The following is a 25,220-nucleotide window of genomic DNA, read 5'->3' as shown; positions in this document are numbered from 1 at the left end:
ATCTAATTACTAGCACTAAACGACATAAGTTTTTGATTAAATTATGTCTTGCACAGATTATCCGAGCCAGGGCTGTTAAAGAATTTGAACTAGCACCAGTTTTTAGTAATCCACAGATGGCGTTTGATGCAATCCATCATGATTCCCTGGGGTAGTGACTTATCTGGGTACAGGTTGAACAAATCAACCTCTAGTTCTAGATATTTTAATCATACTGCTTACTTAAAGCAAGCTGCAGTTAGCTGTTTCTGGGTGAAAACAATTACATTATAGTTTACAGATTCCAAAAATAAAACACAGATGCAGTTTCCAAAGGCAGCCTTCAAACACCAAGATTTTATTAATTTTTTTGTCACTTGCAAAGATAACAAAATATACAGACTGATCCCAAGCCATTACACAGAACCATCACTTGCTGGTAAAGGGAATTCCTTCGTTTTCATTCCTCTTATTTAAAACCACTGTGTCAACTAGGGAACATTACAAACACCAAAATATTTTATTTACAAAACAACAAAAATGAGGATTATTCAAAACAGAGATAGTAAAAATCCTCTAAATGAAGATAGTGAAACAGCCACACAGGCTGAAATTAAGTTGCTGGCACAGTACATCAGAGACAAGCTGGTCTAGGTCATGCAACAGCCCAGAGTTAAAGGTAGCAACTTAGCAGAGGAAAAAGCAAACAGCTGAGAATTCAGAGTACAAAGGTTCCCAACATAATATGCACAGATCTGAGTGCACTATGTGTACTCAAGGTGGCAGTATAGCTACACAATTCTAGGGCATAAAAAGGTCTGAAATCATTTGGCCCTGATTTGTGTATACATCTATACTGGATATTTTTCTTTCTCTCCTACCTCTATTGATGATGCCTGATCAAAGCCACAAGACATGGTCAGCTGGCTTTTCCTCTCAAGTTGACAACTGAAACAAAAACTGTAATTTTAAAGTACGGCATGCACCTGGGATCTATGAAAAAACAATCTTATTCTTTCTTGCAGACATGAGCATTACAAATCATGGTAATTACAGCAATGCTTCCTTGGCTCAACTTGGTAAATAACCTAGAAAAAAACAAAACTAAAAGGCATAATCCCCTGGCTCTCCCTTTTTGCCAGGAGCAGAAGCGATGCATGTGTGGGAGTTGGGGTCCCTGCTGCACCCCGTGTGTGTGTTGTGTGTGTGGCGAGCTGGCTCTTAACTGCTGGCAGAAGTGAAGGTCGGTCCATTTCCCATGCCCTCTTTGGACAACTCGCCCATGGCCTGCAGAGCCACAGTGGCCGCCATGGCCCTGGCAAGCTTCTTGGTGGGACTTGCCTTGCTGGGCTGGTACTCACTTCCGTTCAACATCACCTAGGGGAGAAGAAAACCCAGTCAGCAACTCACTACAGTCCCTGTAATGCACCAGTTTAAATGGATGTAACCCAGTCAGTAACTCACTACAGTCCCTGTAATGCACCCGTTTAAATGGATGTAACCCAGTCAGCAACTCACTACAGTCCCTGTAATGCACCAGTTTAAATGGATGTAACCCAGTCAGCAACTCACTACAGTCCCTGTAATGCACCAGTTTAAATGGATGTAACCCAGTCAGCAACTCACTACAGTCCCTGTAATGCACCCGTTTAAATGGATGTAACCCAGTCAGCAACTCACTACAGTCCCTTTAATGCACCTGTTTAAATGGATGTAACCCAGTCAGCAACTCACTACAGTCCCTGTAATGCACCAGTTTAAAATCGTAGACAGTAAGGTTGCTGTGGATGGAATCTTGCATTCTAAGTCCCAGCACCTGCGATTTATACTGTAGATGTTGCACATACTTTATTTCATTGGAATGGAGTGGAAAGCTGCTCACCTTGAACAGGAAGTTCTTGCGATGGTCAGGGCCGTTGTCATGAACCAGAACGAACTCCGGGGGTGACCACTTCCTCTTGTTGCAGAGCTCCATCAGTGCTGAGATTGGGTGCTTCCCTGGAGTGGAGGAGTGGAGACAGACTGGTAACTAAACACAATGTTCTCCCTAATATCTCAACTCACTTTCTTTCACCTCGGAATTGCTTTTTCATTTTTGACATGACTTTCCCGAACAAATTCTAATAGTGGATGTAAATTGAGAACTGATTATGAATGGGTTCTGAAAGAAAAGTAACCCACAGAAAAGCATTTTAGCAAATTAAGATGTTGTTAAGCATTTTAACACACTGCATTTCCATTAAAGCAAAGACAGGCTATTATGGAGAGAATCCTGTTTGGACATGTTTTTCTTTATTTAAATTTATATGACTGACTGCCTGCTACTAGCAGTGTCCTTGATGTGGCCTGTTTAAAAATCACCAAGAACAGCAACAATAGTACAGACAGAAGTGTTAACTGGAAATAAAATAAAATAGAAACACAGCACCTACCTAACAGATCCTTCATGACGGTTAAGTTAACAGACTTTTGAGTCTTCTCCCCCTCAGCAACCAAACCTGCATGGACAAGAAACAGCCAGTTACCAGGACTGCCCTCCACAGCCTGGTTACGCACAGTTAGGTCAGCCTCCCTGCAGCAGTCTAACAGGGTGGCCTGGAACACATTTCCTGCTTCAGCCAAAATCATTCAAACGTTGCAAAACTGTCTTACTGGGTTTGTTTTTACACAGCAAACCTGTGCCAGGAATGAGTAGCTCTGGCTCACCTTTGCGGTCGGTTTTGAAGTCTATCAGGATGGGCTCCGTGTTCCCCTCCCTGTACTTGCCGAGTCCTTCCCCCTCTCGCCAGCCCATCTTCCTCATGAGGAACTCGCCCACTCCTCCAGCCACTGGGGCTGCCCGCAGGAACTGGTCCTGAGTGGGTGAGTGTGGGGTAGAGAGAGAGAGAGAGAGAGAGGAGACAGGCACACGGAAGAAACAGTAAGTTAGCAGCCAGTCTCAACACACCTCTACAATCGGGTTCATACGGGCTCACACTAGAGCGCAGAGACTCATGTCAAAGTACCAAACATTAGATATCAAGACTGATACTTCTGGAAATTGCTTTTTTGCATTTTCAGTCAACATCTAGGCATATTCAATTGCTAAATTTTCAATGGGCAATGTGGGGAAAGAGCAATTCAAGAGCACTTTGACACAAAATTCTGTCCTTGCGATTCCTTAGAAAAAGGGCTAACATTCACCTTGAACTGCAATGCAACAGCTGAAATATTAAAATCAGAACAGTTCCTCACCCATAACCCCAGCTCAATAGAATTCTCCTCCTACAATCATGACTTCAGACTGGGAGAACATGCAAGTGAAGCTTACGCGGCCCTGAGATTTCAAAATCGGTTAAAACCGCAAACTAGGATTTTTTTTTACTTAACTAAGCCTTGAAATCTTCATTTAAAATGAACAAAGCCACTGTTCTTCAAAGAACGGTGCTTTGCACTCTGTTGCCCAAAATGTAAGTAGAGCTGCTACTACAACACACTGCTTTGTTAATCTCAAAGAATCTCTGTCTGTCAGTATGGAAGCTCGTCCTTGATGCTAGGACCTCTCTCACTCCTGACCCTGGGATCATATTTCCAGATAGATATCATAATTACTGCAAACAGCCCAGTGCTTCGAGATAGAATTCCTGCACTTTATTTCCATTTGCATCATTCCTTTTGTTTCTGTGGAATCAGCTGGAATAATATTTTTCAGTGTAAGAGGAGGGCTACAGCATAGGGATAAAGATCACTATAAATATGTGGCTACACATCTATGAACTGGGGAGTTGTAATGGTCCATGTGGGGAATTGTATATTGTAAATAGTGTAATTTATTGCAATTAATGAATGAAGTACCTGATGCTCCTGGGAGAGCCTGCCTGTTGTGTGTGACTGCCAGGTGTGGAATTTAAATCAGCAGGTAGGTCTGTTCCAGCAGGGCATCAGGTATAAAAAGGTTCCATTTATTCACCTTACAGCTGCTGCAAAACCAAAGCCAGCTGGGCTAAAAAAGAAAGCTGAAATTTGCCAACGTGTGTGTGAGAGAGTGAGTGAGTGAGTAAGAACCACAACTAGGGCTGGATACCGAAGTGTGAGTAAGCGAGTCAAAACCGTCTACAGCCGGGCGAGTTTGTTTATTATTGAACAGACTAGATTAGTTCAGAGATTGTAGATCCCACCGTGTTGTATGTACTTTGTTACCACTGCTGGTAGTGTCACGTGAGCTGTTCAATGTGTTGATATGTAAATAATAATTGTTCGCTTGCGGGGCGTATCAACTTCACCCTCCGTCTCGATCTCAGCAGCGAATGCACGCACCCACACGGCAGACAGCTACCCTGTCACAAGCATTAATACCCTGTATCTTTCTAAACAAGGGATTTCAGAGAGCTCTCTTGTAAAAGCTGAATCTCAAAATGATAATTGTGTAAACAATAGTTGTTACAGCTGTGTGGAATGGTATTTAAAACAAGATTAACTGATCTGACAAAGCCGCTCTTACTCTGGTCCCACCGTGGTCGGATACGCGACGGACTACTGTAGTTAGATACTGAATCCAGCTGAGATACAACAGAAAAACAGACAGCTACAGCATTGTCCTGCCTGGGAAGAGGAATTCACGGGGGAAGGAGAGGGTCCAGGCATCAAGTGGCAATACTGTAAGCAGACATGTTTGAATCAAGTCTTAACACAGTAAAACGGGCACTCTACATCTCCTCAAAATGCACAGCTATTAATTTATATATATACATCCACACATATATATATATATATATATATATAATGATTTGTTGTTTGCGTACGTACCTAGGCCTCAGCGGCCGTGGTCTGTTGTGATTAGAAGGGCCTGACAGTGACCATGGCAACAAGGCAGCTACAAGGATTGACCCTGCAACAAGTTTCCATACAGAGGGGTGAAAGTTCACAGGTCAGTCTGTGAACGTTCACCTCTCTCCTCTACCCAACCCACCCCAAACAGACACATACCCCCTTTACTAGACCACTGCTAAAATTACCAGGTAGCCAGGCGTCTCCTCTTTATAGTCAAACACGCTGACAACCCACATTTCATTGCAAACGCCATAAACCGCATATAGTGACACTGTTTATAATGCACGTCTGTTAGATTTGAAAGTCTTCATGTTACCGGTGCAAAGCTGAGTGCACAACACAAGGTGTGCATATAAAACATCCTTAAGCATTTCAAAAAGCCTGGATGATTTTGGGGAGGGATACTAGGAGGATCACAGCTCATGGAAACACAGGATGCCTTTTCATTTCAGGTCAGGTCCACCTCTTGCCCAGTTTGTCGCTCTGCTAGGAACCCCCTCATCTTCACAGCAGCTGCGGTAGCCTCAGTCAGTACAGCTGGCAGTGGGCGGTGCTACGGGGGTACTTACTTCCAGCTTTCCTCCTCCCCTCTTTCCCAAGGAACCTCTTTATACCAAAGAGGCCACCATGCAGAGCCTGACACAAACCCCCAGTCACAGGGGCTCAGGGGTTCCCATCCCGTTTTGTACCTGCTTTGATAGAATTTCAACATCAACATCTGTTTCATTCTCTTCAGTGGTGTAGCCAGTTCACAAACTAAAACATCTCTGGGAGATCAGAAATGCTGGTCTTCATGAAACCACAGACATATCTTTAAAATGGAATCAAGTGGCACATGAATGCCACCCACAGGGATGTCTAATCACTGTGGTAAAGCTTTAAAAAGATTACAGCTGTTTCAGTTAGGCCCTTCAAATCAGTTCTAAACTGATGAGTCAAATGAGTAATAGTGTTGTTTGCTACCAACTACTCAAATATTTCAACCTGGTCGTTAGCAGCTCAACATGTCCAATATAATGAAGGCTTACAAGGGGCATTGACTCCAGTGATAGAATCTCAATGCACTTGGCAAAAACTAAGTGCAATATTTGACCAAAGTTCTGAAGTTCTGCTCTTCTTTCATGAAAACCAAACAAAGGAAGTAGATCCAGAGATTAGTGAATTGTTTACATCAATGAAAATACATGAAACAGACATCAAGAGATCCTTACGCTCTCGAGACAGGGTTAAACACCACTGAACAGGGGCTGGGTTCAGGTAGCATTCAGCATGCTGTGGAGCAGAGGCAGAACTTGGGTGAAAACAGAACAAACTAACTTGTGAAGTGGATGTTTCTGAAGTACAGCTGTGGGGTGCTCAACTGAGAGAGGAAAACATTAAGAGGTTTCTAATCTCAAATATAAATGTGTGCTGCTGATCAAAACTGGATTTTGTAATTCAAATACACAGTATGATGCAGGTATTGTAAAAGATTACTTTGGCGGAAGGATTTATCCCCTTTCTCACCCCACCCCTCTCTTATTATCTCACCCCAATTCATTTCACAAAATCCCATTTCAAATCAAGAGATACTAACCCAGATTTAAAGGAATAAAAACATAAATTTCACACTACCAGCACTCTTCTATACAAAGGCGGGATTTACAATAAAGCTGGCCATTTCCAACTTCGTAATGTTAGTGTGCACAAGCAATCCACTTTAAACAGGACTTGGTTCACACAAGGCAATAAACATTATTATTATTATTACACTGTACCAACACCACACCAAGAAAAACTTCCCAGATCTTCTGCATGCAGCAGACAGCACACTGTCATTGTATTTATTCTATGTGTACTGCCTCCATTAGTCATCTAGTTTTACTCTCTCAAAAATAAATTCGTGAGACGATTATGTAGTTATTGCAAGGCATGGTAAGCAGTATGTGTACTGCCTGTGTCATCAAGCTGTTCTTCACTGCTGTGTTCAATATGTGTGCCCTGTTCATTGAGCATCTGCAGATCTCTTACTGATGCCTACAGGCTGTCTAACCACTGGAGATGCCCTGCGAGTTGCAGGTGGAGGGTTACCGATCACAGGTTCTATGAAACCGGGCTGGCTGTGGAGTGGAGGGTTACCTTTCGTATCCAGGCTTGGGGTCCACTGGAGGAGAGCTCTTCTGCAGACAGGACCTGGGCGCCGGTGCTCCCTGTGAAGCGGCCCGGCAGGTTGCTGGACTGGGCCCACGCGTCCACCTGGGGAGGCAGCAGCAGAGTGACCGTTCACATCACAACCACCTCGACACATCACTGTGGCTGCGTTTGCCATTGAAACACAATCATCACTAAAAACAACAACTGGGTAAACACAGGTTTGTACATAGGTTATTCTAATTGTTATCAAGGTCATTGTCTTTTTCATATTGTGCATTGTAAAATACAATACAAATTCAGTTAACATGATTTTTCTTTTAGTTGGAATTATTCTTGGAGCCCCAGTAGGTAAGAATCAAGTCATCTGGACTAGAGGGAAATGTATCAGAACTACTAATCCTAATTTCACCTTGTTTCAACCCAGAGTAGCAACTAAATGAATCCTTACTGGATTGCTAACAAAATACACTGAATGGAGACAGAATATATTTGTACTTGGATTATACTAACCCACATGTTTGAAGACAAATCTGCTGACAGATTGGGGACTGTGCATGTTTCTTTTTTAATTAATAAGTAACAATCTAAGTGTATTTTGATGCTACATTCTAGAAAGGACTCAGCACAGAAAGTAAAGCTTACATTATTAGCATAACGTAACATTTTCTCTGATGCCTTCAGTTTCTTCAATCATTTTGAGAAACTGTAATGGCATGCATGTATGTATATGGTCAAGTTTATTTTTTTTTATGGACAAAGTTCAGAGTATGCTACGTTACAAATGTACAGTTGTTGGCTTGACTATTTGGCAAACTAATTACTTTTTTGTAATCGTAACAAAAAAAAATTTGCATAGAATATAAAATAAATATCCATGATGTAAGAACTACATGGAAAAAGCCGTCAAGGGCTTACCTGCTCCTGTGCTCGACTCAGCATACAAATGGCGTTGATATCGAAGGGGTTTTCTGCCAGCTTCTTCTGTGCCACGGCTCTCTCGTTCATTGCCAGTGTGATGTCCACAGGCTGGGAGAGAAAGCACCACGAATCACTAAAAGAAACGGAAACAGATCCACTTCCTTCCTCCCGCTGGGCTCCCGGCACAGGGCTCTACGCACCAAGCATCACGACTGACAGCTGCTTGGGGTAGAATGGGGTCAAGCACACATACACTGTGATGCTTTATAGAACAGCTTGTCAAGGATGACTGGGCAGGGGCTTGGGCACACATCACACCCATAAACACGATGCCTCTTCGGAGCCGTTACCTTTCACTGTGTAGTCCATACACTTCTGTGCAGATCATCCCTTACACTTCAGGAATTGTAGATTATTATTGCAAAGTGGGGAGGGGGGGGGCAATGCATGTGTAGCACGAAAACAACCAACTGTTTCCACAGTACAACAGAAGATGACCCTCAGTAGTCAAGATAGCATTCAAATCTATCTCCGTGCCACTCACTCTCACACACACTGCAGCTAAGGGGTAGCCAGGAAACTCACCAAGCTACCTGCTTCAATAGATACTATTAATGCACAATCAGACATGGCATTGTTTTATGAGGTCCATTCAACTAATGCAATTTCAAGTAATATAAATGACATTGAAAGAAACGACATGTTTGTCTGACTTTCTTTTAGTATTACTCATGTTAAAGAGGTTTTCCCTCTGCTAGACAGAGTCATCTGGATCACAGCAAGAATTGAACTCCTCCTCCCTGCTTTGGTTCCAGAGGATCGTCAGTATCATTTAGAAGCACCGTTTTTGAAGATCTCAATTGCCCTCCACGCCAATGGCTCCCAATTTTTACCTTTTTTGGTTCCACCTTTTGCCAAAATATTTTGAAATTATGTCACAACTTTGTGCACCTGCAGTGAATTTCGTTAAGTAAGGAATTGAAGCCATGTACTTTGAGGTCTCATCTTTACTGACACCTGACTTCACTCACACAAACAATGATATCTATAACTGAAAGTGGAGTTGGAAACCCTTTGAAGCACAATGAGGCTCTAGTACAAGCCTGTGTTGCAGCTGGATAGAGAAGTGGGCATGGCCTGAATCGGAGACCTCGTTTCCATTGTCTGGCACTCCCGGCAACAAAGCAGGGTGTTTGCACTGCTCACCCAAGCAGCTACTCTGTAGGCAAACTGGTAAAGCACGCATAAGTATTTATTTTTTTCTCTTTTTTTTTTTTTAAAAAAAAAGCTGTATTGTATTCACCGAAAGCAGAGAACTTTGTTAACTTGAACAATTTCACGCATGACAATAATTTCAAAGGTTGGCCATGTTTGGAAAAAAGCACCAAAAGGCTCTCTTGATTTCAGCGCCTAGTCATGGGCAGCCGAAGCCTGTAGCGCCAGGCAGTGAAAACGAGTCAACAAGATTCAATAGGACTTCCAAGGTAACCTGTATTAGTTTAGTAAACTGGATTTCAGCTGGAGTATCACTTCACTTTCATTTTTACACAATCCATTAAGTGCAAATGGTTCCCAAGAGCATTCGTAACAGTTCCAAAGAAACCCAGGTAAAAAACTCAACAGGCACCGGTTCAACCAACAGATGTTGCTTCTATCCAAACGCATGAACAAAACAGGTCAAGTATAACAGGAAGACCACATTGCAAAGAGCAGAGTCTTTGTAGTTTTGAGACATTCGGTTTGAAGAGTAAGGTTCCACTCCTGAAAACCGGCTGTAACACAACTGCAATTCTGGAATTCTGCAATTCTTCAAAACTGGAAGTCTGCAATACCAACCTGTCCTGGGTAATGTTTTGCAACCAATTTCTTTCTTTTTTTCAGGTAGTTCTGGGCCACTCAAGTAGATCACTTACAGACACAATCGATTAACTGCAGATTTTAATGGGGAATGTACTAAGTCGTCTTATAAAGAAACTGCACAAAATCATACAAAAAGCCAGCTAGATTGATTTTAGGAGCTTCCTTTAATAATCAACATTGCATTATGTACAAAGCAAACAAAACAACATCCGACTACAAAAAAAAAACTAATAAAATGTCATTTTTATGTAAAAAGACAAATGTGGTTACATCAGGGGAGGCTACATGTGTTTGTCTATGATGCACCTGTTTATACAAATATGAATGGAAGTAATTGGATACCATTTCATTATTGTACTGAATTCAACAAGAGCTCAGTGCTCACAACACTGCAATGCAAAAACAGAACTAACATACGATGTGTACTCTGTGAGTGTGTCAAAAGCACAATGGTAAAGACTGCTCGAGATTACAAAAAATGAGCATTCAGGCTACACATCATTCATAACACCTATTCTATCTGTGGCTCAGTGCTTATATATATATATATATATATCTATATATATATATATATATATATATATATATATAATATATATATAGTAATATCCACACTATAGTACAGTACATACACTATATACAGTGTATAGACTATAGTACATCAATGAATATGTGTGTAAATGCATGTTCACAACAGAGCACTGCAGTGCTGAAAGCAATCACTCTGAGCTCCAACCCTGGGCAAACAACAGAGCTGGAGTCGGTAATCAGGAGTGACTTCAAAACAGGCAGGCAATCCCTACGTCTACAAACTCCAAAGAAACAAAGGATTCCCAGTGACCTCGCACTCTACATGTTGTGCACCTCAGCGCTGGAGGCTATAATGGCAGTGATCAGTCGATAGTCAAGCAGGGTGTATTGACCAACACCAGCCAAGCACAGCTCAGATTTTCTGGGTGTATTTTTTTCTTTTCTTTTTCTTTTTTTTTAATTCCTGTTGATTTCTGTTAAGGCCGAGATTTAAACATTTTGGATTTCTTTCACGTTACACAATGCTTTTAATGTATACTTAGTGGAAGTGAAAATGACATGCTCAGTCAACTTCTCTCAGCCATCCACAATTATAACATGAAAGATGTTGAAAAAGACTTATGAAATATGAAATATGAAAACATTTGTCCAATTATATTACTAAGATTTGTTTTAGTTCTGCTGTATATCACTGACTTTGCTTGAGTTTAACGTTTTGGATGACCATCCAGTTCTATCTAGCGTCCTTCATCAACCTTTCACAGCCTAAAACATCTAAAACATGAAGGAATTACATAAAAAGATATATGCAATCACTGGCAATGTCTACTGCCAGACACAGACAGTACTAATACATTGAAGTTTGCAAATATCATAACCTGACCTTGAACAGATTTACTGAAGCTCTACTGATTTTAAAGACCACACAGAAAACATGTCCATCACTGGCTCTACAAAGGAACACTGTCTTTAGTACCAAGAAGCTTGCAAAAAAAAAGCAACCCTGCCATGTTTTAAACTAGGGTTACAATAGTTTGGGCAGCTGGTGGTTCAGCAAGCAGCACACTAGCCATTGAGCCCAGAAGCTCACAGATTAAAATCTGTAATAACAAAAAAAACATTTATATATTCCTAAATTGCAGGAACATCAAATCACACCCTTTATCTCTAAAATAACTAACCAACAGAAACAGCTTTTACAAAAATATTGTCTAGTTACTGGCGAGGAGGAAAACTTGCATTGTAACCATTTTAATTAAGAAATGTCCAAAGGTTTGGGAAGGAGGGAAACAGCTTTTGGTTTATCCATTGGTTACTACCCTGTATGTACATGTGTATGTTTGGGTGCATGTGGGTTTTTGTGTATTTCCCAGGCAAACTTTAACATTGTTTCCACTGCGAGTTCTCACGAGTCTCTAACATGCTGTGCATGTTCACAAGCTGTCTGTGAATATGTATGGGGTATTTTCCACCTCTGCAAAAATCAGCTTGTCAGTTCCAAGAGGGTACTTGCATGTGTGGGTTTCTCTCTGGCTTGGTTTGCCTTGTGAATTGTTATAGGCAGGGGAGCGAGTCCTACAGGCAAGGACTCTCCCCTTGCCTCTACCAGTGCTTGTTTGTTAAGAGGGATGAGTGATCTAAGAGTCTGAACCCCCCTGGGAGCCTGCAGAGGCACGGGGGAGGAGCGGAGGTGTGATTCCCACCTGCACAGGTGTGTCTGTGAAGACGTCGTCCTTGCTTTCCTTCTCGGCCCCCTTGTCGACAAGAACCCACTCCCCATAGGCACCGTCTCCCTCTTTCTTCCTGTGCTGCGAGCCCGAGGACACTGGGAAGTCCTTGGTCAGTGCCACCTCTGTCCTGGCAGCCGTTTTCACTGAGGGGTTCTGCAGAGACAAGCAGAGCTTACAGGCAAGGCTCTCGCTATTGTAGTTGGTTTGCAATCCTTCCAAGTGGTTCTAGGTTCTGTTGCTCCAATACTGACTTGCTTTTTCTCTAAATCTGTCTTTGCTGAGCTTGTCTGCAGAATCCTAGGTGCCTGGACTGAGAAAAAGTCTTTCTCATTCCATTCAAACCAAGTGACAATGTGACCGTTCAATTATGACAACTATGGAGCAACATAACACAGAACCACCCAGCAAGACTGCACCATAAAATAAGACAGCAAGAGAAATGGCTCTTCTATTCAGGTAGAAACAGATAAAGATAAATGCTGCTTTGTGACCAAACACTTGATTGGACAGCAGTCTATGGATGCAGTAGTGAGAACAGCAGGCTTACACTGAGACTGAAGGAAATGCCCTTGAGCTCTCCCAGCCTGGCACCCTGGCCTCCGAAGGGCTGCTCCTCCTCTTCATCATCAGACACGTGCGGCTTGTTCAACACCTCATTCTCGTCCTCCTTGCTCTCTGCGATCTGCTTGCACTTCTGTAAAGCACAAACAAAATAGGTATTAACAACATTAACAGTGGCACTTCTGTATGTTATTTTACTGTAGTACATACGTAAAAAAAAAAAAAAAAAAAAAAAAAAAAGACAAATCTGTAAAATTCGCAATACAGAAAATGTTTCCTTCGTAAAACTACCTAAGATTTTAGTTCAATTGTCACCTAATAACAATTTTTTAAAAAAAAATCTAAAATACTGCAGTAAACAGAACTGAATTACTCACTTTTCTTTGTGAATGCACGTAGAACATCATAAAACTGCGCAGAGCAGGGAAGTCTGTAGTAGCAACTCATTTAGAAAATGTTCAGATCGTGGTGACCGATCATTTTGATTAGAATATTCAATGCTATAACCCTTGTAACAGATTTAGATTTTTTCTGCACGTGTTACACTTTACTTTCAATTTGCATTAATGAAACATTTGTATTGTCTCCCCTAAACTATTCTACCGCATTACTGGCACTACAAGAAGTTGCAGTATTACACTTCAGCACAATAACTCTTTATTGCAGTAATTTATTTGGTAGGACAATTGCCACAGGTGCCATCAAATTTCCTAATCTTGGAGCCCTGACAGCATACCTCTGTGAGCTCCAGAATGGTGCTGTTGGTCACTTTCTGGACAACCTTCTTCTTCTCCTCAACAGGCAGGGGGATTGGCAGTGGTAACGGCAGCTGCATTATGACAGTAGGTTTCAGGCTCTGGGGTATGGGCACACCAGCCTTGGCACACATGGCAGCAGCGTTAGCTTTCGCTATCTCCAGCAGCTGGGCCTTATCTGTCAAGAAAAGCACAAAAATCAGTTTGGCGGTCTACCACAATGCAATGCTTCCTTGTTCTCAGGTTACAGATAATGTCGCGTAAAGGCTGAATGGTTACACAGATGCCAGCATACTCTTGAAGCTTAGTTAGAAATCTGCGCTTCATGAAAAGGACAAGTCAAACTCCCAGCACATCCACAAATATTGGTCCTTCTCACAAAACTTGGATTTATTTATTTATTTTTAAGGGCTGCTTTTTGAAGAGTTTCATAAATAGTTATTTGAAAACTGAGGAAAACAATCCTTCAGCGATCTGCCCACAGTGCATGGACTGCCTGGCACTCAACCAGAATTAGTGCTTCTTGGCTTTCAGGGATCTGACAACTTCCGGTCTTTTTTTCACCTTGCTTCCCAGTTGTTTTGTTTTGTGAACAGGGCCGATAACAGTAGTTATAACACCTATAAAGAGCCATTAACCAGCACTAAAACTATCTCCGTTCTTTTACAGATGTTGCAGAAAAAGAGAGCCCCAAGTCAATGTTTTCTCTCTCCTTACCTCCCGATGAATGCGTCACTGGATTGCCGATGCATAGGCTTCGTTTCCTAATTCTGCCTTGCTTGCTCAAGAAGACCATTCAAATCAGGCTGACAAAACAAGTTCAACTTGAGCTGGAAAATAATTCTAGTCATGGACACTTGCATACTGGAGTGCAACCAAGGGTGAATGTGTATTTTATATATATATATATATATATATATATATATATATATATATATATATATATATATATATATATATATATATATATATTTTTTTTTTTAACAAAGAAAATGTGTCCATAATTCAAAAGCCCTGATTTTTAATTATGTACCAAATCTCATGTACATTACAAAAACCACATGACAAAATGGGACATGTCCATATCTACAGCAGAAGACACACTTTGGTTGTACGTCTATCTGGTCAAGGCAGATTAAGCCTTGTCGGACTTGTCATATTTTGTCACATGGCTAGAGAAGTATTGCGGAGGCTGTCCTTACCCAGCTCTGTGAGGCGTGGAGGGGTCTTGCTGGGGCTCCTCCGGGTCCTGGATATTGACCTTCTCCTCCTCAGCAGCAACACCGGAGACCTGGAGACCCTCCTCCTGTTGAAGGACCTGGACCTCCTCCAGCGCTCAATGGACCTGCTCCGATACCTGGTTCTCCTCCTCCTCTCTGCAGAGCGAGACCTCCTGTCTCGAGACACTGAGCGCGATTTTCTTCGGGGTCTTGAGATGGAGCGAGTCCTTGATCTGTGCTTGGACCTTGAGCGTCTTGCTCGAGTGGCTGATCTTGAGCGCTTCTTTGCAGGGGATTTAGATCTTGACCTTTTTCTTCTTGCAGGCGATCTCGATTTTGAACGTCTGTTCCTTCCACGGGACCTGGATTTCGACCGCTTCTTTCTAAAAGGCGATCTCGATTTTGATCGCCTTCTTTTAGGGGATCTGGATTTTGATCGCTTCCTTCTTGTATCGGACCTAGACCTCTTTCTTCTTATGGGGGATCTAGATTTTGATCTCTTTCTTGCAGGTGATCTCGATTTAGACCTCCTCTTCTGACTGGAAGATCTAGATCTGGAACGCTTCTTTCTCACTGGGGATCTAGATCTCTTCCTCCTTGATGGAGACTTTGACTTTTTAGCAGGAGATCCAGACCTGGAACAGTTCTTCTGCTTGGAGGACTTTGAGTGTTTCTTTACTGAGGGGGATCTAGATTTTGAACTCTTGTTTCTAGTGGAGGACTTAGTGTTTGTCGGAGGAGACCGAGATTTTGAACGATCAATTTTTGTAGGTACTTCAGGTTTAGTACATGCACTTTCTGCAGGAGACTTAGATTGTGAGCTCTGTTCTAGCCCTGGGGATTCTGAATGCTTTTCTCTAATGGGAGATTTTGGACATCCATCCGTCTCGGGCAAAGATGTTGGAAAATCCTCCAATGCCGGAGATAGAGATCGAGAACAAGTGTCTCGAGTTGGGGATAAAGATTCTGAAGGCATCTCTGCTGTAGGGGGGCAAGAACTATGAGGTTGACTTATACAAGGAGTACTACACCCTGTAAAAATGTCTGCCACTGTAGGTTTAGACTCAGATTGTCTGTCAGCAGTTGATGCTGAAGTATCTTCCCTTGTAGGGGATTCAGACTTTGAACACCGATCTGATACAGGAGACCTAGATTTAGAGGACTCGTCATTTACTGGTGATGTAGATCTCAAATTACTCTGTGTTGCTGGCGATTTGGATTGTGAGTTACCGTCTGACTTGGAGGATTCTAATTTAAAGCACTTGTCCGACATGGGAAATTCAGGTTTCTGATCACAAGTGTGGGTCAAAGTGGATGTTAAAGGTCTGTCTATAGATGGAGGTGATTTAAGAGTGAAGTCCTTTTCTGTTATTTCCGATCTTGAGCACTGCTGTGGTTTTGGAGACCCACTTTCAGAAAACTCTGAGGATACAGATGGTGGGGACTTTTCCCTCAACAAAGAACTGGTATTGTAACTACTATCTACTGAGGGATATGCCGATCTTACTGGATGCTCATCTGTTGTGGTGCTTTCAGTTGTTAAACAGTTTGCTGTCATAGGGGACAATGCTGTCCATGTAGCGTCTGTCATAATATTAGACTCTGTGTCTTTAATCAGTGAAGAAACTTCTATGCATTCTCTGTTCACAAGAGAAGGTGAATTGGTCAGTGGAAATTCTAATTCTGACCAATCAACTTTAATGGGAGATCCAGACTTTGAAAATCTGTCTGCCGCAAAAGACTGTGGCATTGAATCTTCTTCCATCATTGCACAGAGAGGTCCTGTAGATATATCTGTTGTTGGATACACTGGTCCCAATGCCGTTTCTGGTTTGGGGGAAGTAGATATTTCTACATTTAATGGGGTTATAGATTTGGAGCACTGGTCTTTGGCAGGGGATCCAGATTTATACTTTGTGAACTCTTTGGTTGGCGATTTACTTCCTGAGAGCTTGCTTCTTTCTGGGGATCTAGATTGGGATCTCTTGTCTTTTGAGGGCGATCTAGATTGGGATCTCTCGTGTTTTGAGGGCGACCTAGATTTGGATCTCTCGTGATCTGAGGGCGATCTAGATTTGGATCTCTCATGTTCTGATGGCAATCTAGATTTGGATCTCTGGTCTTTGGAGGGTGATCTAGACTGGGATCTCTGGTCTTTGGAGGGTGATCTAGACTGGGATCTCTGGTCTTTGGAGGGTGATCTAGACTGGGATCTCTGGTCTTTGGAGGGTGATCCAGATTTGGATCTCTCGTCATTTGAGGGGGATCTAGATTTTGATCTTTTGTCCTTTGAGGGGGATCTAGATTCTGATCTACTGTCCTTTGAGGGGGATCTAGATTTAGACATCTTGTCCTTTGAGGGGGATCTAGATTTAGACATCTTGTCCTTTGAGGGGGATCTAGATTTAGACATCTTGTCCTTTGAGGGGGATCTAGATTTAGACATCTTGTCCTTTGAGGGGGATCTAGATTGTGGCATCTTGTCCTTTGAGGGGGATCTAGATTGTGGCATCTTGTCCTTTGAGGGGGATCCAGATTTTGACATCTTGTCCTTTGAGGGGGATCTAGATTCTGATCTGTTGTCCTTTGAGGGGTATCTAGATTTGGAGAGCTTGTTTCTTGTAGGAGACTTTGATTTTGAACACTTGTTTCTTTTGGGAGACTTAGATTTTGAGTGTCTTTTTTGTTTGGGTGATTTAGATTTAGACCTCCTATGTCTGCTTAGGGATCTAGACTTTGATCGCTTATTTCGTCTCTGTGATTTTGATTTAGCTCTACTCCTCCTCATGCGTCTTGCTGGAGATCTAGATTTTGAGTGCCTGTTTCTCCTGGGGGATCTAGATTTTGAGTGCCTGTTTCTCCTGGGGGATCTAGATTTTGAGTGCCTGTTTCTCCTGGGGGATCTAGATTTTGAGTGCCTGTTTCTCCTGGGGGATCTAGATCTTGAGCGCCTGCTTCGCCAAGGTGACTTAGATTTAGACCGCCTGTTTCTCCTGGGTGACCTAGATTTTGAACGTCTGTTTCTTATTATGCATCTGGAACGAGATCGCTTGATTCGTCTGGGTGATCTAGATCTTGAACGCCTGTTCCTTGTGATGGACCTAGATTTAGACTGTCTGGTTCTTGAGTGGGACCTAGATTTTGACCGTCTGGTTCTACGTTGGGATCTAGAACATGTTCGCTTTCTTCGTCTTGGTGACCTAGACCTCGATTTTGACTTTGAACACTTGTTTCGCGATTGGGATCTAGATTTTGAACGCTTACGCTTGGCCGATCTAGATCTTCTGTTTCTTGTGCGAGACCTAGACTTTGAGCGCTTAGACCTTTTAAGGGATACCGATCTCGATTTACGGCTTAACTTTAGGCGAGACCTCGATCTACGCTTGACTGATCTTGATCTGGAATGCCTTTTTTTAGACTTGGGTGAAGATTGACTTCGCTTCTTTTTAGAAGTCGACCTTGATTGTCTTCTTGATGAGGAACGACCCCTTCTTGAGCTAAACTTTCCTAAAGCACGTTGCCTGCTCCTTGACCGGCTGCGACTCTTCTTAGATGGGGTCCGTCTAGAGCTGCGTTTCTTGGATCTTGAACAGGATCGAGACCTTGAAAGACTTTCTCTTGTCTTTTTCACTTCACTGCTTTCTCTTTTAACTGCCAGCGGGTTACTCACATCTTTCTTTGTTTCAGTCTCTTTAGCAAGTTCAGCTTGCTCTTCCTCAGGTTTCACAACAAAATCATCGGAGTCCTTACCTTTAGTAGAGTCGAAAACATCTGCATGAACAGGGGCAATGATAATCTCTCCTGATGAACAACCATTTTGTTTTGAGATGGAAACTTCTGTAATGCCTGCTGGAAGTTGCATTTCACTGACACTAGTGTCAGATACCACCCCTGTAGGAGGACTTAAATCCTTCTCAGGTCTTGGCTCCAGTGACGTACAAGTGTCAACCACTTTATCAACAGCAGCACCAGGCCTGTCCACCTGGCTGTCTGAGGAGTTTAACAGAGAATCCAACGGAAACCTTTTCAATTCAGATTCAGAATCTGTCCCAGATCCTGAAGTGCTTTCCGATCTGGAGCGAGATGGTGATCGCTTCTCTTCTTTCTCCTCCTTTTTTTTCTTCTTTTTCTTTTTCTTGTTTGCATGCTTTTTTTGTTTCTTGGATTTGCTTCTGCGTGTTTCACCACCACTCTCTTCTCCAGCTGTAGAATATTATATTCATTAAAAAAAGAAACAGGCAAATGCCAAAAATAAAGTGCCTACATTAAACGTCTAAGGCTGTATTTTGTTCCCCCAGTTATCACCAATTGCACAACTCTGCAATACGTAGTTCCGCATTTTAGTAGTGTAAATATACATATTTTGTAACACTTAAAAACAACATAGAGACAACGTTTGCTTTACCGACACACTACCTTTCACATTTAGGAACATGGCAACCGGTTTAGTTTGCTTCAAGTAAATGATTGAACACATTGCATAGGGATGAACGACTTCTTTAAAACTTCTTCAAAAAAAAAAAAAAAAAAAAAAGACCCCAGCGGCAGCAAAGATGGGAAATATTTCTGGTAAATATCACTCAGTACAAGAAGGGAGCATTTAATTGATCTGTCTGGGGATATTTTTATTTATATATTGTTTTTTTTAATTTTTTGTCTGAATACACTGCGTGAAAATCAAATGTATTTAAAGGACGAACTGAAACTGAGAATTCTGGAATTAACGTGTTGTATAATAACTGTAAAGAGAAATGATTAATACTGAAAAGGACAAATTTTAGAAATAAGCCATTTTACTGTGAAAAATAATACAGCCCAGTCAATAACTAAAGAATACTCCAAATGTGAAAGCATGAATCTGCTCTCCTTATTCTTGGTCTCTCGCACTTACCTGGCTGTGTGTTCCCTTGTTCCTCTGCAGTCCCAGAAAGGTCCTGTTTCATTTTCTGTTCAACCTCTCCCTTCTGTGCCCTGTGGGCGATGGGAGCCTCTTCGCTGGCCCCAGTCTCCTTCACAATAGGAATCACATTGGCACTCTTCACACTACAAAAAGAACACTTTTACTTCAGCTCAATTTTGACAAATCACATTGTCATTAGTCATGGGAACAGTAACTGGAGATAGACTTCCTATTTGGGCACAAAGGATAAGAGAATCTGCTCGAGTATATATTTTGCTTAGTCCAGCCAACTTCCATAAGATGGCGCTGTTTGGGGCATTTTTACACACAGACTATGGTTCGGACAAACCCTTGTAGACTGTCAACGGTAACAAATATTTTAAAACCGTTTTTAATTGAAATACTCATAAAATTTTGCAACTGCAATATCCAGATAATTTTTCTATCTAACTTGGAAAGTGGTTGATATTAGCAGTTATTAAAAATAAATAAATTAAATAAATATAATATATATATATATATATATATATATATATATATATATATATATATATATATATACACACACACACACACACACACACACACACACATATATAATTTTTTTTTTTTTATGGGGGGCGTGGCTTACATATTTATTTTTTATATTCCACTAGTTAACAAATTATAGCATTGGAAACAGCTACTTCCGACCTTTCTATTAATATACTGGGTTTTAAATTCTGATTAGGTGGCAAAGGGTTAAAAGTACTGCAGCATGTTAAATCACTTTAATATGTTTTCATGCAATATAAATGTAACTTACATAACAGAATGCAACAAAATACTGCAAAGCAATCCATTAGCATGACTGCCAACTACGACATGTGACAAAATGAATTGAAAGCACATATACAGAAATCCAGGTTTTCATGTCATTTCTGTGTTCTTTTTTTTTTTTTTTTATTATTATTTGAATGTCCAGGATCACCCCGATATTTGCTCTAAAACTGATTTAGTAAAAATGACTAACATATCTTAGAAATAGAAGGCAATATATTAACATATACAACATACACAAACTGCCTTGCATAGCACTTAATCATTTCTCTCCCTACAAAGCTTAATTCATAGTACAGGAGAGAAAGGGAAACCAGGAGGGATCCACCACCATATTTTTCCATAAATAAATGTGGATACTACTAACTCAAAAATAACTGAGCTACATATTTAACAGTATAGTGTACAAAAGTGATGAGTGGTGAAATGACAGAGCAGACCTGGAGCGTGACCGCAGTTCCGAGTCAGACTCCACTCCAGACTCCGAGCTGCTACCCGATCGGGAGCGGGACCTCTTCTCCTCCTTCCGTTTCTTCTTCTTCTTCTTGCTCTTGTGTCTCTTGTGCTTCTTGTTCTTCTTCCTGGGGGTCTCGCTCCCTTCTTTGCTGCCACTCTCTTCTCCAGCCTGCGAGCTCTCTGCAATCACATTGGCTTCTGTATCTGCAATCAAATATACAATCAACCAATAACGTACAATACTTCTAAACAAACCACAAACTGATCTTTTTAACAAACTGCCTGGCAAGTTAAGACATAAATCCTGCTCATATTTAAAATACACTGTCTCACATGTGTGTGTGTGTGTGTGTGTGTGTGTGTGTGTGTGTGTGTGTAATATATATATATATATATATATATATATATATATATATATATATATATATATATATATATTCCTTTCAAATTTAAGACGCAGCCCAAATTTCCCACCCTCAATTTGAGGAAAAAATAAAACATCAAATAAATATGCATTTACAAAGACACCTCAATTACGCACAATTCCATCTATCGCAAAACCATTAAAAAAAAAAAACAGTGTTAAGATTATTACTATTATTCTATTTTATTTATTTATTTATTTTTACATCGGACAAGGCATACATGTTAATTAAAAGGTAAGCATAGTCTTGTTTTGGTTGTTTTTTTAGAGGTACTGTAAAAAACTAAATCTATATTTACTTTAGACGAAGAGTATTTAAAAAAACAAAACATGTTTAGTTTGCACAAATACTAAAATATTACAGTATATTACATGAATAAATATATTGTTTAAGTTCAAATCTTTGTAGCTGTGACCATTCTGTAAAATTGTCTATTTTTAGCCATGACTGTGCCGTGTTTTTTTTTTTTTTTTTTTTTTTTAATATATTTTTATTGACTTTTTACTTTTTTAAAAAGGGATCACATCCCTCCCTAATTATGGTTAGCGATAATAAGCTCAGCTACCCGGAGATCACGAACAGATCAGAGACCCTGAGACTCAATAGAAAGTTAGGAGGTTAGGCAGGTGTGGGTCACAGCCAGATAATATGCTTGACCTTGCAAATGCAAGCACCCTCGCTGTCTATATAATTTTTTTTTTTTTTTTTTTGATGCACATAAGTACCAGTTATGTGAACCCCTGATTATAAAATATTTACAAAATAAAGAAGTCTAAAAACAAACTGAATATATATTATAGAATATATGTTTTTGATTTAACCAGGACTTTTAAATGTGTCATGCATGCGTATATTTGTAGATATATGTAGTGGAAAGAAGAACAAAAGCCTGGACTCTGACACAAGGATCAGGGCTGGTCTGCCCTGAAAGGCATACTATCTGAAGAAGCAGACTTGCCAGGCTGAGAGCTCTCTTGCCCCTCAACAGTTCCGGACTGAACACTTTCTGTTGTCAGGGTCAGCTCTTCCTGGTTTCCTTCGATCCCAGGAGCCTCATCGCTGGCATCTTTCTTATCCAAATCAGGGATCACACCTCCATTTGGCTGGGCATCGCTCTCCACACTACAACAAACACAGGAGAGTCACTATTTTTATATGCACATGTGATAATGTAACCCCTTATAGTAATACTGTCTACTGCACTGCATCGTACTCCATGTTATATTCTACAAATATGGACACCCTGCTGAACACCATTCACACGTTGTATTACCGTGTTAACCAGTTCAGCCTATATACATTTGCATAGGATGTGCTGCTAGGAAACTGGTTTCGTGAATTATAATAGGATGAATTAACAGACAATTGAAATGACAAAAAAGTCTAAGATGGTGACCCTGGAAAATGTGCCTGGGTTTGTGGATTTGGCTCGGAATTACCCAATTAGTGGATTGGTGGATTTATTAGAAAGACAAATCATCTTATCTAATGCAATACAAGATAATCCATCCACAATTTGATGCTGATGCTGTCATCATATGGCTTCTGATTGTTGCTGTTTTACCCAGGCTTTTCTACTACGCTTTAAAAATGTAAAACCCAATTGATACCTGTTCATGTATCTAAAAACAACTGGTTTTCTGTGGAACAACTAAATGGGCTTTTAAATCTTAAGGGTTACTTTTTCATTTCAAAGCAGAAACAACTCCTATTTATTAATGTAAACACAGTTACGCATAACGACTGTAATAAAATGTCCAGTTTAAAAAAATATATTTTTTATTATAGCTTTAGTCAAGACTAGTCGCTTATTAACATGTTGCGATTTCGTTTGTACGTTCTGCTTGTAAATGAAAAACTAATGCTTGAATGACTTAAAAGCCCACTTGGTTGTTTCAAAGAAGAAAACAAATGTTGTATTATGAACATGTTTCTCAGTTGTAATTAAGATACACGACTGTCAACGGGGATCAATTTAATTCTTAAAGGAGAGCAGAAAAATCTGGGTAAAACACTGAAAATCAGAAGCCCACTTATGATGCTAAACATTTTAATAAACTGCAACACACACTGATCACATATTAATGACAACTAGCTGCCATTTTACTGCACAATGTACCCACTGGAACACCTGAAAAAGCGCTGATATTTTGGTATTGAAATGCACACATATTTCCAATAAGTCCCTATGCAAGGATATTTACTGTATTATGGAAATCTTAATATATTTCACTCGTGCATTAAAAAAAATAAAAAAATAAAAAAAACTTGAGAAACTTCTGGATTATCAATGTCACTTCATAAGAATCAATCCTGAAACCTCAAAAAACAAACAGAGTGCTTTCCGTTTTCTAATACTAGATACAGAATCTGCCTTCTGTTAAACACATTCTTAGTTTTGACTTGTTGACGATTCCGAATGTTACATTTATTTAAATGTTGTTATTTTGCAATATATCATCACGCAATGTGGGGAGGCAAGAAAAAACCCGATTCCCAATTTAGAGACGCTTAATAATACAACTGGGACTTACTGTGAGTCATAAAACAAGTCACCCTGAACTGGTCAGGCAGACTCAGTGGGGGGAAGAACAACAAAAAAAAAAAGACTCGGACCCCAAACTTTAATCACCAGGGAAAGAAGTATGATGCCAAATAGTACACAGTCGTAAACATAAATAAATAGATATATTTAAAAAAACAACCACTGAGTTTACATAATTTAAACAGTGCAATACAACCTCCGTCGATCTGAAGCCTATTTCCCTTACTAACTAGCGTCCTGAAGTCAATGTATTTGCATTACTTTTAGTATTAATTATTAACGGGCACAGTGGCGCATTTTCATTTGTCACATTAGGCCGCAATAGTGCTCGTTAATGTACCGGTAAGAAAACGGTACAAGAGGCCTATCTAAGAGTTGGGCTGTTGGATATTTGTTTCTGAAACGGTTGTTTACATGATTTATAAAATGTGTAGGGATTTGACACTAGAATGTACCGTCGGCAATGTTTGTGTGCCGCTACGCACACCGTGCAGGAGATATCCGTGACCCACGCTGTGCTGCGTGGGGTGCCTGATACACAGACACATACAGTTGCTCAGTCCTAGCAAGTTACGTGTTTCTTAAACAAAAATGGAAGCTTAATTAAGAAGCTTTAATTAATTTTCAATTATGGACTAACACAATCAATCTGCGATGCAGATACAGTTTATTTAATGAGTCGTGCTTTTCACGGAACTGTGCTCCCTAGCACATCGATTTAAACTAGATCTGATCACAGCTTTGCAAGACCAAGGTTGCTGGGATGGTACCAAGTTTAATACGAGTTTGTTGTAGAGCTGTAATACTTTTCAGTTAGTCATTTATATATCGCTAATGTTGACAATCTGCAGTGCAAGCAACGCCGATTCAACAAAAATCAAAACCACAATCCGGTAATATACATGCATGCGTGTTGTTAACATACCGGCACTGAGTATTTTATCTCTCTCTCTAATAATAATAATAATAATAATAATAATAATATATATATATATATATATATATATATATATATATATATATATATATATATATATATATATATATATAAACACAATACAAACACAAAGGCCCGCAGGTTTTGACCGGCCCGTAAACACTGCGTGTACGTGCAGATCACTTTGATGGAAATATCAGAAAACGTGAACACACTCATTTCTAAACGAACCACACGTGATTAGAAATATTTTTAAGCTAGATATTTACCCGGTGTGTTGCTCTTCGTCTTGGATTTCTTTGATTTTATTCATTACGAAATCACGGAAAATCTGCTCGATGTTCGTCGCCATGACACCTGGAACAAGACGCGCGGTCCTCCGCTATCCCAGCATCCCATTCGAGTTGCGCGGTACCAGCATACATTGCGAAGAATGTTTCGGCGAGTCCTCCACTTTCCCATAAGGCCACGTCACACCGGACAGTAAGCAGCATTTTGAAATCAGCCTTACACGAGTGTGTGAGTTTAAAGTAATGGGCTACTTTACCAAGTTACATGCTTTATTTGCTTTGATTTCACTGAGACCATAAACTCGCTAAGCTGAGTACAGGCTGAAGTCAGCAGCAGACAGGTTGAAGTGAT

General features: G+C 40.6%; 1 protein-coding gene across 5 annotated transcripts; it reads right to left on the bottom strand.

Annotated features, from left to right (window-relative positions):
• Positions 1-317: 317 nt before the first annotated feature.
• LOC121327764 (protein SON-like) lies at positions 318-24,973 on the bottom strand. 5 transcript variants are annotated; one of them, XM_041271952.1, is made up of 15 exons: positions 24,848-24,973; positions 22,055-22,218; positions 20,656-20,875; positions 19,388-19,539; positions 17,349-18,699; positions 14,479-17,315; positions 13,258-13,454; positions 12,508-12,654; positions 11,934-12,113; positions 7,837-7,947; positions 6,907-7,023; positions 2,686-2,833; positions 2,412-2,477; positions 1,862-1,977; positions 318-1,356 (listed from the first exon to the last, which is right to left on the bottom strand). In XM_041271952.1, the coding sequence occupies exons 1-15, from the start codon at positions 24,928-24,930 to the stop codon at positions 1,201-1,203; spliced, it is 6,045 nt and encodes a 2,014-aa protein (XP_041127886.1). In that variant the 5' UTR covers positions 24,931-24,973; the 3' UTR covers positions 318-1,200. The 5 variants fall into 5 exon arrangements, 3 of the variants coding, with proteins under 3 accessions (XP_041127886.1, XP_041127885.1, XP_041127887.1); XM_041271951.1 differs by having other exon boundaries at positions 14,479-18,699; positions 24,848-24,972; XR_005951610.1 differs by lacking the exons at positions 318-1,356; positions 1,862-1,977; positions 2,412-2,477 and adding an exon at positions 4,765-4,846 and having other exon boundaries at positions 2,746-2,833; positions 14,479-18,699; positions 24,848-24,972.
• Positions 24,974-25,220: the final 247 nt, after the last annotated feature.

The sequence above is a fragment of the Polyodon spathula genome, chromosome 15, assembly GCF_017654505.1.
Source record: "Polyodon spathula isolate WHYD16114869_AA chromosome 15, ASM1765450v1, whole genome shotgun sequence".
NCBI classification, from domain to species: domain Eukaryota; kingdom Metazoa; phylum Chordata; class Actinopteri; order Acipenseriformes; family Polyodontidae; genus Polyodon; species Polyodon spathula.
The sequence above is the reverse complement of the archived record's forward strand: the minus strand, read 5'-3'. Positions and strand labels throughout refer to the sequence as shown.